Source organism: Micrasema longulum, unplaced genomic scaffold (assembly GCF_059751315.1).
Source record: "Micrasema longulum isolate JH-2025_06_02 unplaced genomic scaffold, ASM5975131v1 h1tg001262l, whole genome shotgun sequence".
In the NCBI taxonomy this organism is placed as follows: Eukaryota; Metazoa; Arthropoda; class Insecta; order Trichoptera; family Brachycentridae; genus Micrasema; species Micrasema longulum.
Window position 1 is genome coordinate 63,625 of NW_028278449.1, and position 18,290 is coordinate 81,914.

The window sequence follows — 18,290 nt, forward strand, 5'->3', positions numbered from 1 at the left end:
TGTATTATTACAGTACAATATATAATATTGTAAGATTCTTTTTGGAGATCAAAGTTAATTTACTACGTGTATAATACAAATATTAATACATCAGTGTTAATTATTTGCTCGATGATGATATTTACTTTATTTTGGATGCAATCGTTCATAGATATGAATAATTATCTTATTACGCATACATTATCTACTTTAAACTTCCGTTGCTTGTCAGTCGAAACATTTTAAAACGCGCGCTAAAATAGTTCCTTTACAGGAAATTTTTCTCATTTGTCTATGGTACTAAAAAGTTACAAAGGTCTTTCTGGAATTTGATAAACGTCAAATTTGCGTCAGATTGTGCAAATGCGTCAAATTTCATCTGTGGTGCGCAGTCTTGTTAGCTTGATCCTATGTGACAATTATTTTGGTACAATTTACAATGTTTTGACAATTCATTCTTTTATCTTGCCTACGTATAAGTATTTGAACGTATTTTATTTCAGCTACGTTGTTCAAAATAATTAAAGTACCATGAGTAAACATATGTATTCGACTGTCAACCTCTCTGACAAAGAGTTAAAGGAACAGGGGAATAGATTGTATAGTTTACGGAAATTTGAAGACGCTCTTAATTGTTATACGAAAGCTATCGTAAGTAAAGATTACAATTATTTATATTCGCTGTTAATACAGTTTTTTAATAATCGCACACTAGATACTTCAGTACTAAAGAAGTCATTTTGGATCTTGAATCCTTCACGAACGATCGTATTTTACGTTTTGAACTTCTACAAAACAAACTAAAATATAAATTCTACTATCAAAATAAAACAATGCATTTTCATCAAAATTTAGCCATAGGTATACATCTCTTGTTGATAAAATCTTATCTTTGACTCATAATTGTGGTCTGGTTAAATATTTTTTTACCACAGAAATTCATTGATTGTTTATTTAGGCAAAGTCTTTGCTGAATTTAAAACATGTTGTTTACAGATTAAGAATCCCACTGTTGCCACATATTTTACAAATCGAGCACTTTGCCAACTAAAGTTGAAGCGATGGGAATCTTCTTGTCAAGATTGTCGTCGTGCTCTGGACATAGACGCTGCTCACGTAAAAGGACATTTCTTCCTCGGGTTAGGGTTGATAGAACTGGAATGTTTTGATGAAGCTATTAAACATCTTCATAGAGGTACAAAATCATTTTATCTTTCCTGTATAAACATGCTACATTATAATCATGATACGGGTAATGTTATGAGTCACATGTTGTTGGCTGGATGCAGAACTATTATTGCAGTCATATTTTTAACAAAAATCAGTTTTTCATACATTCATAACCGCCAACATACTAGTTACGCTGTGCGGATATTTTCTAAGTATATTTATAATATTTTATTGTTAGTTCTTATTTGTGCAAAAGTATTTTAAGCGAAAAATATGTTTGATTGTCTAGTTAACTCTTATCTGGCGTTGCAGCTATGGAGTACATACAGTAAAAAATCTAGCCCCCATTTAAATTATCAAAAAAGTTTAATACAAAGGGTTTTTATTACAAAAATCAACATTTAGAACTAGGAACTAGATTAAGCTAAAAAGAGTAAAGCTATTGTGTCCTTATTAATGTAAATAAAATTACATTGTGAATAAATAAATAAAAATTTAAAAGTGCATGGACAAATAAAATTTTATCAACTTAAAAATGATTTCAATGAATTTACAAAAAATATAAGCACTGAGCACTGTAGTAGATTTGTCAATTGGTCATGATAACAAGTAGTGATAAAATGGATAGTGGTTTGTCCGGATACCAGATATTATGTGTGCCCCTAAGCCGCATAGACGGATGTCAACCATTGGATATCGAATTTCTCTCATAGTTAAAAAAAAAACTTTTAATGGACATAAAATAAAAGAGGTTAAATTATTTTCATGATATTTTTAATGATTACTTATCGATCAATAGTTGCATATCAATATGGTTTATAAGTTTATTAATTAAATAAATAAAATAGTTTTGTGTAGTTTCACCCCTTGCGCTTTATTTTTTTCATCCAAATATATTTTTATTTAAAAAAATTAATTATTTTCTGGTTAAATTCTTGTTCTAGAATGATACTGGTGAATGTTTTTATGCAAAAAAGTAAATTTTTCAAATAGTGAGGGTTATTTCCTTTTCCCAAACACGGTAGATATCGATAGATTAATTTAGTAGCGCTGATTTTGTGAAATCTTGGTAGTTTAATGAATATTAGTCGGATGGGCCGGATATTCGTTTTATCTCTAATAAAAAGTAAGCAATGATCAGGCAGAGAGTCACTCATGCCTTTACACACATACCTCGCTTTGTTTACATTCATATTTCTATATGTAAATGTTTTATTTTATAACTTTGTTTGATATGCAGTTTTCATTACAGCAAATGACCTTGCCAAGGAACAAAAGTTAAACTTTGGCGACGATATAGCGGCTCAGCTAAGAATCGCCCGGAAAAAGAGATGGAATGTTCAGGAAGAAAAAAGAATAGCACAAGAAATAGAATTACAGTCATATCTTAATAAGTAAGTTGGAATTTTTAATTAAGTATTAATATTAAAATATTGTATTTTATGATATACATATATATATATATAATGGAAGAAATGTTAATGAATGCTTCTACAAAATTTTAATATAGTAAGGCATTCATATTTTGAAAATGCTAAAAAGTTTTTATCTGTGCCAAATAATTTTCAGTTTATTTGCTAAATTAATTATGATATTTCATTGATTTATTGCATATGTATAAATTTATACACATATTTATTGCCGGGGAATCTGTACATCTTATTCTTATTCTTTGAGGTGGGGGTCAGTGCTATCTAAGCTCCTGACGTCACTGCAACCTGTTTAGATCTATTATCAATAATTAGTTCTCACCCTCCAAGCCCGGGGCTTTAAAGAGCCTGGCCACTGAGTGAAGGGCGATTGTTCTCATATTGCAAAATCTGCCCCTAAAAGCCCAGGTCCTTGTATCAGGCTATTAGGTAGGGGGCGAGCGCTCTAATATCCTCAGGTTTAACCAGTGGTCCCTCGAGGATGTGGTTTCTTTTGTGATATAAAGCATTAAACAAATATTTAAAAAAAATCCAAATAGAATCAATCTTAAAAAGCTTCAGAAAAGCTTATTCTAGTAAGGTGTTTATTCAATCTGCGGTGATAACGTTCACCTGGATTACGCTAAGTTTCATCTATGCACCACAAGAGTATTAATTTGTATAATACGAATATGTAGTGTTCTCCGTGGCCCGGCGATAAGATTTTCAGGCCCCTGGGCAACAAGGTGTACGGGTCTCTCTAACCCCCTATTTGCACTAGATTTTTTTTTACACAACCTACATATAAATACGCTGTTGTAGCGCTAGTGTAGCAAGAAAAAAAACCCCCGGAAATGAAAAACTTATAATATACAAAAAAGTTTCTGGGGCCCATTGTTTCTATTTTTATTATGATAGTACAAGTGTCCAGCGACAGATTTACGATTTTGAAAATTTATTAAAAAATAAAACAAAATCATATAGGTAGATCAAAACTATTTATTACTATAAATAGAAGACAAAAGTGGATTTTATATTTTAAAGATCACATTTTCTAAATGTCGACCATTGTTTTGTACACACTCCTCCAACCTATTCTGCATATTTTCAAAAACACGCCTACACAGTACACTGGAAATTACGTTTATTTCAGATCGGATATTGTCTTTTAACTGTGCGATACTGGCAGGATGGTTTTTGTAAATGAGATTTTTTGAGATAGTCCCACAAAAAAATCACATGGACTGAGATCGGGAGATCTTGCGGGCCAGGCGATGTCTGGGGATTAATTTTCCTGGGAATAATGCCCTAGCTGCATTCAATGATGGCCAGACTGAGTGGGCAGTTAAACCATCTTGTTGAAACCGTGTGTTTCGATTGAAGAAAGAACCACCTTCAACGTCTTATCTAAAAAACGTGTCAATCATTATTTTTCAGAATTTATAGTTACGGCTGTGGCTCTTTCGTTTTTAAAAAAGTAAGGCCATATTATGGATCTTGCTGAAATGGCACACCAAACAGTGACTGTTTGAATGTGGTTCGAGTTCGATTCCTGGTATGGTTGACTTGAAATATTTATTTAAAAAGATGTTTTTACACTAGAATATTTCATAGTCCCTGGACTGGCACCTGAAGCGTAAGACTGATTATCTTACCTTCATGTAACAAAAAAATGATCAGGATATGCTGCGATTGGTGTACCAATGCAGTGCCCTATGCACCATTAGGTGAGGAAAGGGAATGATGATGATGATGTTTTCCTGTACTGTCAGGAATATGTACTTTTTTGTTATCTAATGATAATCCAAACCCTAATCTGCACCTCATGGTGCATAGGGCACTGCATTGGAAAAGTACATGCAGTGTATCTTAATTATGTGTTACAGGAAGGTAAGGTGATCAGTCTTATATTTCAGGTTTCAATCCAGGGATGATGAAATATTGCAGTGTAAAATTGCCTTTAAACAAACATTTAATGTTGACCCTCCCAGGAATCGAACCGAGCACCTCAAGCGTGGTAGGCACTACACTACGAGGTGGACTTTTCTCTAGTCGATGACCTTTTTCAGGTTTTTTATCTGAGAGTAGTCATCGAATTAAAAACACTCATTCAGGATTCTGGTTTAATTTCACACACAACTGTATTCCTCATCTGTCTGGATAGACAGATTTATCATATCTCTTTTTATATTTAAAACAAGTTTTTTTACAGTAAAAAGTTTATGAGGCGAATACATATTGGGCTTTGTGAAGAAAAGAAGCCATAATTGTGGAGAAATGTATTTCTGTACATGAGATAAAAATTAAGTAAAGGTCAAAACATCAGTTGAATTAGCATTTAAATGCCGTCAATGTGTCAGCAATAGTGTCTAATATTTTTTCATGTTACTATTTTATCCTCAAGTCTAATGTGATTATATCTTTGCTATGATTTGGGATATCGCACTATGCAATTTAATTTTTTCTACAACACTGTGTAAACGATGCAGTAAAATACATTTCTAAGTTAAAAAATAAAATAACGCTTAATTTTTATTTTTTGGAGAGCCTCGAACTGTTTAAATAAAATAGCAGCTATAAAAATGTACGTACGGTGCTAGTAAGATGTGAGTTTTATTAAAATGTCGAAAACCTGAGCAAAATTCTGCTAAATAAATTATTGTAAAGAAACCGTAATCTTATTTTGTAAAACTTTGCACCCCTCCATGTACAGAATATACAAAATAAAACTTACGCTAGCTCGTTGTAATTCAGTTTTATTCGTAGCACAATATTAAATATTCAAATAAACAATCACGTCACTTCTCCATAGGGGTAGATGGAGAGGATAAAACACCCTATCACTATGTCTGCATCCAGATCTTGCTCCCTCTGCATTCATAAATCATCTTATGCATGCGCGCCGATTATTCCTAGATTTGACATGTCCATCTTCAAGTATTTGTTGGATTTGGTCATGCCATGTCTTTCTGCGTCTTCGTGGTTTTCTGCACCCATCGACATTCGCATTTTAAGGAAAAAATATTTAACCCTTAAACTTATGTATCATTTTGTTCTTATTTGATACTTTTGTAATCATCATGCCTCTCGTAGGCAGAATGGATAATTTCCATACGGTGGAATATCGTCAACCCCCATATTCGTAATATTCGACATTCATCACTTTTTGATGACAATCTTCTTCAAATCAATTATGTATGAAATGTCACTTCCTGAATATTTGAGTTTTTCCTTTCTTCTTCCTCTATCCTTCCCTCTTCCCCCCCCCTCTCTTCATAGTATAGTGAAGATATATAATAAATTTTTACTTCTTAAATAAATATATGCGAGCATCAATGTTTTGTTTAAGAGTGAAAATATTATAATATACATAAAATATGTTATTATAATATTATGTAGGAAGATATTGCCTAAAGGCAGCATGCCCGCCCTTATGCATATGTATGTAAACTGTATACGTATATAAAATGTATACGTATATAAAATGTATACATATATTAAATGTTTAAATCATTAAATAATTTCATTTCAGTTATTTCTTATGAGATTTTTTTTTTCTATATTTCGTTAGACCCCCGGGAACAGATCAATGGTGAATATAGAGGTTCCGCTGTATCTCAATTATTTATACACATATTGGATGACATTGTGTTCTTTATATTTATAATTATTTTCTGTATGAATGACAAATATTTTGACCTTTGTTATTTTTAAATGTTTTAAATTAATTCCAGATTAATAAATGAAGACACAGAAAGAAGATTAAGTGCACTGAGAATTATCGATGATAATGTTAATGAAGAAGATGTTCAACAGAAAACTCAAGAAATTGAGCAGCAAGCTGTGAGTTTACATTTTATTTCTTGTTTTTCATAATGAGAAAAACAATGTTTTAGGTTATCTCAACCATAACTAAAAAAATAACAATTTTTCATTTAAAGTTTGATTAAATCAATTTCAACACATTCCACTGTACTGCTAGTTAATAATTAAAGAATATGATTAATTATTATACAATTAATTATAACTGTTTTTCTATTTCTTCAATTTTATTTTTATTTATAGGAAACATATTCGATAGCCATATTTGCCCCAACAAATCGGTTTCTTAGAACAGGCATTTGCCCATATGGGAACCGATCGCAACATCAGGCATACTAATATTTCTGTCTTGCTGACCCTTCATATACTGAGCCTACTCCCAGTACAAGCAGAATTTGTCTAAGTGTTTTTTGTGCCATTTTGTAAAATATGAAATGTATGTATAAATTAATAGAAAAAAAAAAATGAAACTCTTAAGAACTGTGGCGTACCTAGGACGCACCATGGACATACTCACAAAACTAATGGGATCATTACATAGCCTCTTCTACAATTAAAGACCACATACCGAAAAAGGAAAAAAATCATGATGTACAAAGCTTATGTTAAAAGCAGACTGAGCTACATAATCACCTTCCGGGGAACCGGTAACAAGACAGACATGGCAGGGATAATATACAACTTACTCTACTTGTCTCTTACGAGTGAACTGTATGAAAAATCATTCCAGTTTGACACAAAATACTTGGCGAAAATTGAGATGGTAAAAATTGTACTCAATTTTGCATTGTTACCAAAAATGATGACATGTACAAATATAATACCAGACAACAACAACAACACTACAACATTGACTTACCAGTCTACTCAAAAATTACGTTGGAGGCAACTTTAAAATCTACATTTAAAAATACACGATGACTACACTAACTAGACGAGACATAATATGACTTGAGCCTATATGTTTTTTTAACCCTAACACGGGTTTTTAAGATTAAAAAAATGTTTTTTTAAATTCATAAAAAATCAGATTCGAAAACATGGATTCTCGATTAAATATATAATATCATCCTTTTTTCTTTTAGAATAACTACTCCAGTGAATTGAACAATTTGTTTGCTAAAATTGACGATCGGAGAAGAGTAAGTACATTTTATAAATAATTTAATTTATCATTTTGCGAATAATTGGCCACATGTCATTAACGTGGGATTCGGTCCCCCATTGTGTACAAATTTCATAAGAAATATGAATGACTTTGCTTTGAAGTCACAGTTTTTTTTCTCTTTTGATGTCTATAAATTTTCCCAAAAAACTCGTTTAATCTCATCAAATTTTGGATATTTATAATTGTTTAATAACCATAAGTGGTTAGGATAAAGAATTTCTATATAAATAGACAAGTTACACGCGCGTAATAGATAGCATTTTGAGTTGTAGATAATTTCCTTATTAGCCTTCATTATTAGATTCTACGAAGAATAATGCCACCACTTGTGATGAGAAAAGTGCTTTAATTACACCGTAACTGTACAGATCTATTAATTTAATGTAATAATAATTTCATCAATAAATATTGACTAATTTATAGAATAAGTAGATAATTGGTTAGCACCATGCGAAGGAACTACTGAAAGGGTACTCTTAAAGGTGTGCTTTTGACCTAATGAAACCAAATGAAGGTTTTCATTAAAGCCCCTTCAGGGCACTGCAGATTGAATCACCTTGCTAGAATGTATCTCTCTGAAACTTCTAATTTGTAGGTTTTGCAGTGCGGATGATTAAACACCTATGCACATTTGAGGCCTATATTTCCAAAGTGCGCTTATTCTAGTAATTTTAAGAAAGTGAGTTATAAATGTCACATATTTCTTTTAAGAAACTAATTCCATTAAATCCAGTCCAAAAATCAGCTTTAAAGTGCTATTTAGTTTCAAACCAAGCTTATTCCGGGTTCTATCACTAGACATTTGAATTTATTCCAAGTCGACTAATAGTGGTGACGCGAGAGAGAGGCACGAAAGTTATTTCCTCGATAGCCTAGAGAGCGCATGAACTAATCCAAGCTGGTCTGACAAGGTCAGCCAACACACACATTATTAAGGACGTTTACTGCCACCTAATATACAATGGAAATCAACTCGCCTGTTTTGAAGAGTTCCCCTCGCTCCACCAGATATTATTTGTGGGAATGGTGCGGATGTTAAGTTATTATTCTGCTTTGTGTATCAGGATTGGATATTGGTTGCGATGATGATAATAATGCTATTGACACTTCAGCTGTAACTTTTTATGATAGCAGTAGAAATATTATTTTTCGTTGCTAGTTTACCGTGCAGATCACAGAAGACATATTCTTTTGTTTTTAGGAATAATACAGCTGTCAGTTTAATATTTAAATTTGGAATTTGTGAATTGTTGTAATGCGGTAGGTACTGCCAGGCTGCTCAGGTTCCTACTTTTCAAGGAAAAGCCGACAACCAAAACATATAAATGGCTGTAAACATTCACGCGTAACCAAATAGTATAAGCACATTATGTCACGTTTTACGACAGATGAACCTTTTAATTTAATAAATTTGATAACGAAAATAATTATTAAAAAAATATATAAAACATTCATGATTTTGACTGCAACATTCCCCGTGACAGTTTATTTAGTGTTTTTTTAAATGCCACTTATTTTATAAAAATCATTTTCGAATAGACTTTATTCCCTGTTTCACTTCCAAAAACAATTTACTCCAAACGGAAATAAAAAAACATATTTTTGACAAAATGTACATACATTTCGAAAAATTAGTAGTGTCCGACCGAAACAAGATTTTCAGCTGAAACCGAAAATTATTTAAATAAGTTAAAAGTCACTTCAAAATACCCAAAATTAGGCATTTTTATTGTCAAACATTACGAGTTCATTAAAATAAGTGTTAAATAATATACAGAATGAAATAAAAGGCATAAATTTAGTGAATTATATATTTTATTTTTAGCACTTTTTGGTTCATTGTTTTGTTATAAATATAACAGTAACAGTTCTTTAATGTACGCTATAAGATCTTTATCTTATTAACTATAAAGGAATTACAAAAATATAAATATGAAAGATCATAGAACTACTAAGATATTGGACTATTGTCCGTTCAAATAATTAGTTATTGTATTGCTATTGTCTAACATAAAAAATAAAAACTAGACTGATTTTGTGATTTGTAGTTCTAAGATCTTTCATATTCACATTTTTATAATTCCGTCATAGTTCCTATAGTGTACATTGACGAACTGTATAACATAACAACGAACCAAAAAGAGCTAAAAATATTTATTTTATTTCTTCAATTAGATCAATCTATATTTTTCTGTCTTAGAAACGCGACGTGCCAGATTACCTCTGTGGAAAAATAAGCTTTGAAATTTTGAGTGAACCAGTCATAACACCAAGTGGAATTACATACGAAAGAAAAGATATTGAAGAACATTTACAGGTGAGGTTATTGTAATATATGTACATATTATTATGTATGCATGTATCATAATTATTTTTGACATTTGAAATTCATGTATACATTTTTTTTAAACAGGCATTTATATTATCGTACCTTATCTGCACTTTTAATTCCCTTTTTTAAACACCAACTTGTAAAAACAATTATACCTCAAATTTATTCATCAGACTTGTCTATAAAAGTTATAATGGACTCAGTATTAATGCAGACATTTTTAACTGCACATTGCATTTATAGAGAAAATTTCTTCACATACCTTGCGTGGTTTCAAATATATACCGCATTTAATGTATGTGTTTTGTGTATATTTTATATATGCATGTAGATGTGTGTATGCACGTGTGTATATGTATGTATTCATATATGTGTGTGCATAGATGACTCAGAGTGTGCATTTGGTATTTTTATTTATTACCAATAATTACCTTCATGGAAAACATAAATGTTAATGATAATTCTTTTCTCTCTTAAGTTCTTTATTTTTTGTGACATTTTCCATCTTTGATGAGGCTCGCAACCCATCAGGTCGCTTCTCTCGGGGGGGCGCAAAGAGGAGGAATTCTCAGGAATGTAGAATTGCCACTTGGAATGTAAGAGGACGTATGACTGATAAGATGAATGAACTGTGTGATATAATGAAGAATAAATGTATAGATTTATTGTGTGTCTCTGAGACTTGGAAGAAAGGGAGTGGTTCGATGGAGCACGGTGATACTCTGGTCCTCTGGTCCGGTCTCCCTGAGACGGACAGAGCTTGCCGGGGTGTTGCTGCGTTTCTATCGCCAAGAATGATAGAGGGCATGAATGAATATGAATTTGTAAGTGAGAGACTCATGTTTGTCAGATTTAAGGTCGGACTGACAAGATTGCTTGTTATCATAGGATACGCTCCTGTCAACTCCGACTGTGAATCTGAGAAGGACGAGTTTTGGACGAGTCTAATGAATGTGATGAATGGGAAAAAAGATAGCGAAAGGATAGTTTTGGCTGGAGATCTTAATGGTTGGGTGGGAACAAGGAGAGATGGGCTGGAGTCAGCTCTAGGTATGTTTGGGGATGCAAGAGTGAATGACAATGGGAAAAGACTGCTAGAGGTATGCCTGGAATGGAACCTTTTTGTATCAAATACATTTTTCGAACATAAAGGAATCCACCAATACACATGGGAGAGAGGAAATGAAAGGTCGATTATCGATTATGTCATCATTGACTCTAGATTGAAGCCTGTAACTGTCGACACACGTGTGTACAGAGGGGCCGAGATGGAATCAGACCATTTTTTAGTGGTCTCAAGGGTGATTCTGTTTAAGGGATGGCGGTCCCAAACAAACAAAGTTCAGGCTCCTTCTAGAGTCAAAGTTGAAAAACTGCAAAATGCTGACATAAAAGATAATTTTGAAAGATCTGTGAGTCACAGACTGAACGAAAAAGATGTAGAATGTATGGGTATAAACGATATGTGGGAGTGTTTGAAAATAAGTATGTGCGAGGCGGCGAAAGAAGTGTGCGGTGTGACAACGCTAGGGAGAAAGAAAGGTGATGCGTGGTGGGACGACGAAGTCAAAAAACTCGTTAAAGAAAAGAAGGATGCGTGGATAAATTTGCTTGCTGTAAAAAAGAATACAATTGAATATGAATCGGCTAAACGCGTGTATGGTGAAAGTAAGAAAAAGGTTAAGCAGGGTGTATGTGAACGGAAGAAAAAATTGAAGGATGAAGAAGGAATGAAAATGACACACAATTTCCATGAAAACATTAAAGTTTTCTGGAAAGCTGTGAAAAACTCCAGGAGTAGCAGTGAAAGCGGAGGCATGACAGTTGTTAAAGATAAGGATGGAAAAATGGTGACTAGTGAGAGTGGAATAAAAGAGAGATGGAAGGAATACTTTGAGGAAGTTTATGAATCGCACACTGGTAACTCGGGCGGTGCCGATGTATCGACATTATCCGAGGTGTGTCTGAACGCAAATGATGAGGTAAGTCAGATTAGTATGAAAGAAATTATCAGCGTTGTCAAATGTATGCGGAATGGTAAAGCGCAAGGGTATGACTGTATTGCAGCAGAGTTTATTAAGTCGGGTGGCAAATTAATTCTCACATGGCTACATAAACTTTTTAACTTGTGTCTCAAGGAGGAAAGGACTCCACCTGATTGGAGGAGGGCAGTTGTTATGCCGTTATACAAGGGAAAGGGTTCTAAGGTGGAGTGTGGGAATTACAGAGCTATCAGTCTTCTGAGCGCTGTCGGCAAAATGTATGGAAGAATACTGATAGAAAGAGTAAGAAACGTGACCAAGGAGAAAGTATGGGATGTACAGAGTGGATTTATGAATGGTAGAGGATGTATGGATCAAATATTTGCATTACGCAATATGACAGAAAAGTTTTTGGCGAAAAACCAGAAGCTTTTCTGCGCTTTTGTTGATTTGCAAAAAGCATTTGATCGAGTTGATAGGAAAAAATTATGGATGGTTCTATCGGAGTATGGAGTGAGTGACAACCTTGTCCGCGCTATTGCTTCCTTGTACAAAGATAGTGTAGCGTGTGTAAGGGTAAATGGGTCATTAACTTCCTGGTTTGACATCCCTAAAGGAGTCAAACAGGGATGTGTAATGTCACCGTGGTTATTCAACATATACATGGATAAATGTATGAGAGAATTGAAAAGTATGGATGTGGGAGCGAAAATGAGTAATCTTACTGTCAGTTGCCTTCTGTACGCCGATGACGCAGTCCTCCTAGCTGACAGCGAAGAGGAACTGCAATCCTTGGTTACAAAGGTTTACGAAGTGTGCAAGGAGAGTGATTTGCTAATGAATGTGCAAAAGTCGAACGTCATGGTCTTTGAAAGAAATGTAACTATGACTGAATGTAAGATTGTAGTAAATGGAGATAGTTTGAAACAGGTCGAAGAATTTGTATATCTGGGTAGTATGTTTACTAGAGATGGAAATATGGACAAGGATATTGAAAGGAGGGTTAGTGCCGGTAACAGAGTTAATGGTGCCTTAAAGTCTGTCGTAGCAAATAAGTGTCTATCGCAAGAGGCTAAATTAGCAGTTCATAATGGAGTTCTGGTACCAACCCTAATGTATGGAAGCGAAGCATGGAGTTGGAAAAAAAGGGACGAAAGTAGACTGAATGCTGTTGAAATGCGATCCCTCAGGCGAATGTGCGGAAAAACAATGTATGATAGGTGCCCTAATGTCGAAATTAGAGCAGAATGCAAGGCTGAGTTAAGCATTATCGACAAAATTAAGAAAGGTCTTTTGCGATGGTTCGGTCATGTGGAGCGAATGAATGATGAAAGAACGGCTAAAAAGATTTATGATGCGAATGTGTCTGGTTGTAGAAGTCGAGGAAGGCCGAGAAAGACATGGCATGATCAAGTACAACAAATTCTTGAAAGTGGTCATGTGAAAAGTCGGAATAATCGACGTGCGTGCATGAGAAGATGTATGAATGTGAAGGAAGCAAAGGAAGTGTGCCAGGACAGAGTGGTGTGGCGTTCTATCCTCTCTGCCTACCCCTCTGGGGAAATGGCGTGATGGTTAGTTAGTTAGTTAGTTAATTGGTGTTTTTATGTTAGAAAATCTTTGTTTTTAATATTTATTATGTATCACTGTTTGTTTCTGAATAAAATAAAATTATGGTTATATTAAAATATGTCGAGATTATAAGTCGTGAAATGTAAATATTTTTTGGAAAATGACATTTAATATTAGTTGTTGCCATGCATTAGGTTGAAGGCGGAAATATAGTAAAAAATATAGTAATCCCGATTGATGAATTCTTATCGATGTTCCATTGGAATCACTAAAATGATAAACCATCATGGTGAGATATTTTTATCGCATCGGTTATTACCGACAAGTGCGGTCATTGTGATTGAGCTACTGTTCTAAGGAGGGCGGCACAAAGCTAAAAATTTAACTTACACATTTTACATGTCACTCAAATATTTTTTTTATTCCTTTTATTCTAAGTTGATTGAATCTATTGCTAATCTTCTTCATTTTAAAAAAAAAATCTTCTCTTCAAGTTGACTGCATGCATTCTGTAATTTGTTTATTAACTCCATTGATTTTCAAAGTTTACATCTATGTTATATAATAAGTTATTTTTAAATGCATTTATTTCTTACAGAGAGTCGGCCATTTTGATCCCGTGACGCGCGTGAAGTTGACTGCAGATCAATTGATACCAAACTTTACAATGAAGGAAGTAGTTGACTCATTTATCCAAGAAAATGAGTGGGCCCTTGATTATTAATTTCGTTCCTATAAATTGTTATTCAGCCGCATAATATACTTACCTTTAGAGCAATAATAACTTTTTAAAAATATAACAATATATATTATGGTATAAATTGGATTGATAAAGCTAATGCTTTTATATACCTCACACAAGGTTTTACCAGTTGATAGCAATAATATAAACTAAGATTCATAATGCAAAGTTCTCGACAAGGAAAATAAAAAGAGATTGCGTTTAAAATAGTTCATTACACATATTTGGACAAAAATATAATATTGCACCTTTGATAAAATAGAGTCATTACTAAAAAAAACTTATTTTGAGTTAAGTATACAGAATAAATCATTTTAAAACTCTCATATGTTTAAAAATAGACATATTTGCAACTATGGATTTTACTGGTTGATGACTTTATGATACACATATATAAACTATCACTTATTTTATCTTGGTCGTTCTCGAACAGTGTCATATTTGAACTATCTTCTTTGCGGCAATAGAGATGTTCTTCAAAAAATGTAATAGCATTTTTTATGAATCCAAATATATATATGACACATCGGCATTGCTTTAAAAGGTGAAAAGAGAAAAAATAAAAATGAAACCTGATTTTAAGATGACTGTTATTTTAGTTTTTTGGTTCTCCTAGAAATTCTGCTTTTTTTGAGTAATGACTTTATTTTACAGGATGTGCAATGTGTACAGATAATATTTTTTTGGAAAATATTTTACGTGTACTGAAAAATAATTATAGTTAAATTAAAATAGCGTAGCATGTCAAACGCCAATAATATTTTGGGATGGTTTTCCCACAAAAAAAAGTGGATATTTATTGTTTCATTTTTGAAATTTATTTTATTAAATTTAGTAACATAAATTTGCATTTGTTAATGTGTATTTCATGACAATTCACAATGCTAATGCTAATTATTCCATAAATCATGTGTAAAACTTAAGTGATTCTGCAGTATAATTAACCATTAAAAAATCAATAACTAATTTTTAAAATTTTATTTTCTAACTAATACATTATCAACGTCATCTATTCGTATTAAACATTGAAAGCATCCACCACATACCTGAATCCGTTTTAAAGACTAAATGTCTTTCTTCAGATTCACTCATACAAGCAAGCAATTTTTTTTTTCATTACAAATTGATTATATTTCATCCTTTACTAACCAAATTCAGTAAGGAAAAAAGCGCAAACAAATATTTACATTTACAACTTTCAATGCCCCTTTCACTGTCGCTCGTAAACCACCCCTCATCGTCTACAAGGTAGGGACAAAGGGAAGTATAAATAAAATAAATAAATAAATCCTTCACCCATTTCAAACCCCTTTATGTCGACAGTGATAGGAAACGTTAGTTACTACTCTCTGGAGCACCAGAATGCCCCCAGGTGACACGTATTAGACAGTACATACGGCACTGTATTGATATTCTAAATGCAGGTCTCGATTATTTGTTAATAGGGGGACCATAGAGAAATCGCACATTTTCAGCCAAGTTTTCACTCTATTCGCTTTGTCGATCCGCTGTAAATGTAACTGCACAGTTGACCATGGGGATTTGAGTCTCTGCGATAATTCCCCGATGGTTAATCGAGGATCTGACTCGACCGAGGATTTTAATATGTCATCATACAATTTTGAACGCGTCCAGATTTAGGTACATTTTTTAGATTTATATTGCCCGATTTGAACCGTAACCAAAATTGACATCTGCTTGCTGTTAGCACTTCACCATAAACTTCTTTAATGGCTCTCAGTGGCCTTGCTGGCATTCATGCCCTAGTTGAAAACAAGTAACATGCAATGCCTAATGTGTCCCTCGTCAATTGGTTTGGTCATTTTACCCTTAACAATAATATCTGTCCTGGGTCTAAAAGGACCAATGATTTAAATTTTTTCTTGACACATTTTGTAGTGTTGATGTCAATAAAAAAGCTACACATATTTAAAAAAAATATAAACATATACGCATTTTTTTATTGAAAATAGTTTTAAACACTCAAACAGTTTATTATAACGTCGCAAAATTTATTTATTTACTCGGGTTGTGGTACCGTGGCTAGTGTTCGCTCGCTAGGACTCACGGATCAGAGGTCCGAGGTTCGAACCCCACTCTACCCCAACTTGATTTCCATTTTCTAATGGCCAGCAAAATTGAAATATTTGGGTAAATTATAAGAACACTAATATTTCTTTTATCTTAAAAAAAAAAAATTGCTGTAAAATTACTCTGCCGTAATGTTGACATTTATGGCATTGGGCCTTTTATACCCAAGCCACAGATTTAAAAACAGTATTTTTAGAAGGTATGTCCAAATGTTTTCCCTCTCTGTTGTAATAAATTTAGATGATAGAATGGTTAAGTATGTCTGATTATGACAATGAGACTTAATATTGTGCAAAATCCCTCGCTGCGTCAGAGGTGGTTTGTTATAAAAATTGTGGAATTTATTCGGTATCCACTGCTTGAATACCAGCAAACCGTTGAATTTTGTTGAAAGCATGAGTATTATTACTGTACTACTGGTGTTTTAGAACAAGCTGCGCTCAGTAGCTGCAAGACTTGTTGTAATCTTTCTTCTATTGTTAAAATTTGCTTTTTATTTTGTTTTTAAAATATCACTTAAACTTTAAACTTCATTGTTAAATAAAAAAAAATGTAAATAGGGGCTAGATTTCTTACTGTCCATGCGCTCTGTAGCTGCAAGACGTGCTGGGATATTTATTTATTGTACAGCGCCCTTGAGGTGATTTTCACAAAAATGGCACTATATAAATTATCCAAACATATAAACATATATAGATTTAATAACTCGTAAATCATTATTAGGCATTCCAAACAATAGTTCAAAGCAAAAAAAAAAAACTCACGCATGTGTTTGCTTCATCTGGACACAAACTGCACTTGAATGGCATGTTTTAAAATACGTTATTTTTTTATGGTCCCCCTAATGTCTGAGGATACGATGACCCTTCTTGCACTCCATTCCCAAGAACTGTAAAAGACTACAGTTAATCACCACCATTTAAATATAATATTAATGTAGACCTCGCTGGAAATTAAACCCTGGAATGTTAACATCGACCCTAATAGGTGCAGGGTTATTTAGATTCTAGGGCTTTGCTTAAATGCAGTCACCATTTTTGTACCATATTAACAGCTCATAAATATGAACCGCAGCAAAACTAAGTGAGAATACATACACCTAAATTACTATAATAAATGTTTATAAATTGTAAAATTATTCACGTTTTGTGTACATCTAATGTTTATTTTTCATAATTTATGTCATTTTGAAAATAAATCGAAAATCCCCGATCTACGTTTCTAATTTCTTACAATACACAAAATTAATAGGGATTTAAATAAGATCTTGCTGTTCCCCAACAGAGTACAACAGTGTTATCTTAGCCTTTTTAAGCCTTAAGTTAGGGTTTCTTAGGACAATGGCGCTCGTATCTTAGCGGCCGTAATGAACGGTGATGCGGTGGACAGCCGTCGTAGCGGTGACTAAAGAGTGGTTTCCTAGAAAAGCGGTGTTATCAACACCGTTTAACTCCGTTTTCCTAGAAAACCACTCTCTAGTCACCGTTACGACGGCTGCCCACCGCATCACCGTTCACTACGGCCGTTAAGATACGGTCACCGCTGTCCTAGGAAACCTTTGCTTTAGCAATATTACAGCCAACATTATCATGAAGCTCATCAATAGGCTTGAAATGACAGTATATGTTATTCCACCGAAGTGTATAAAACATATTTTTTCATAGCATTAAGGCTGTAGTCAGTAAGTTGGATCATACGGTTTGCCGCCGAATGCGTAAAATATACTGCTTCAAGACAAATCAATTAAAAAAAATATCCCGTTACATTACGTGAAGCTCATCAATAGGCTTGAAATGACAGTATATGTGGAAAAGAGTATTTGTGGGGAATTTTACTGCATTACTTTTTTCAAGAAAAATCTGCAGCTGAAGGACATAGAATTCTTGCGGAGACTTACAGTGATCATGCTCTATCGGAACATCATTGTCATAATCATCATCTCTGCTCTGCACTATGATCAGCTGGCTATAGTGTATTAAGTGTATTGTGTGCGCCTCAAACTGAGGGAGATCACTATCGACTA

General features: G+C 33.4%; 1 protein-coding gene across 2 annotated transcripts; it reads left to right on the forward strand.

The window, feature by feature from the left end:
* The first annotated feature begins 297 nt into the window (after positions 1-297).
* On the forward strand, positions 298-15,142 carry STUB1 (STIP1 homology and U-box containing protein 1). 2 transcript variants are annotated; one of them, XM_088234624.1, is made up of 8 exons: positions 298-406; positions 483-630; positions 976-1,174; positions 2,402-2,543; positions 6,293-6,401; positions 7,466-7,522; positions 9,749-9,865; positions 14,033-15,142. In XM_088234624.1, the coding sequence occupies exons 2-8, from the start codon at positions 511-513 to the stop codon at positions 14,156-14,158; spliced, it is 870 nt and encodes a 289-aa protein (XP_088090750.1). In that variant the 5' UTR covers positions 298-406; positions 483-510; the 3' UTR covers positions 14,159-15,142. The 2 variants fall into 2 exon arrangements, with proteins under 2 accessions (XP_088090750.1, XP_088090749.1); XM_088234623.1 differs by having other exon boundaries at positions 314-630.
* The last annotated feature ends 3,148 nt before the right edge of the window (positions 15,143-18,290 follow it).

Coding starts and splice junctions, on each gene's coding strand:
- STUB1 (XM_088234624.1), top strand. CDS start 511: ATGAGTAAACATATGTATTCGACTGTCAACCTCTCTGACAAAGAGTTA. Junction 631..975: donor ATTGTTATACGAAAGCTATC/GTAAGTAAAGAT, acceptor TGTTGTTTACAG/ATTAAGAATCCCACTGTTGC. Junction 1,175..2,401: donor TATTAAACATCTTCATAGAG/GTACAAAATCAT, acceptor TTTTCATTACAG/CAAATGACCTTGCCAAGGAA.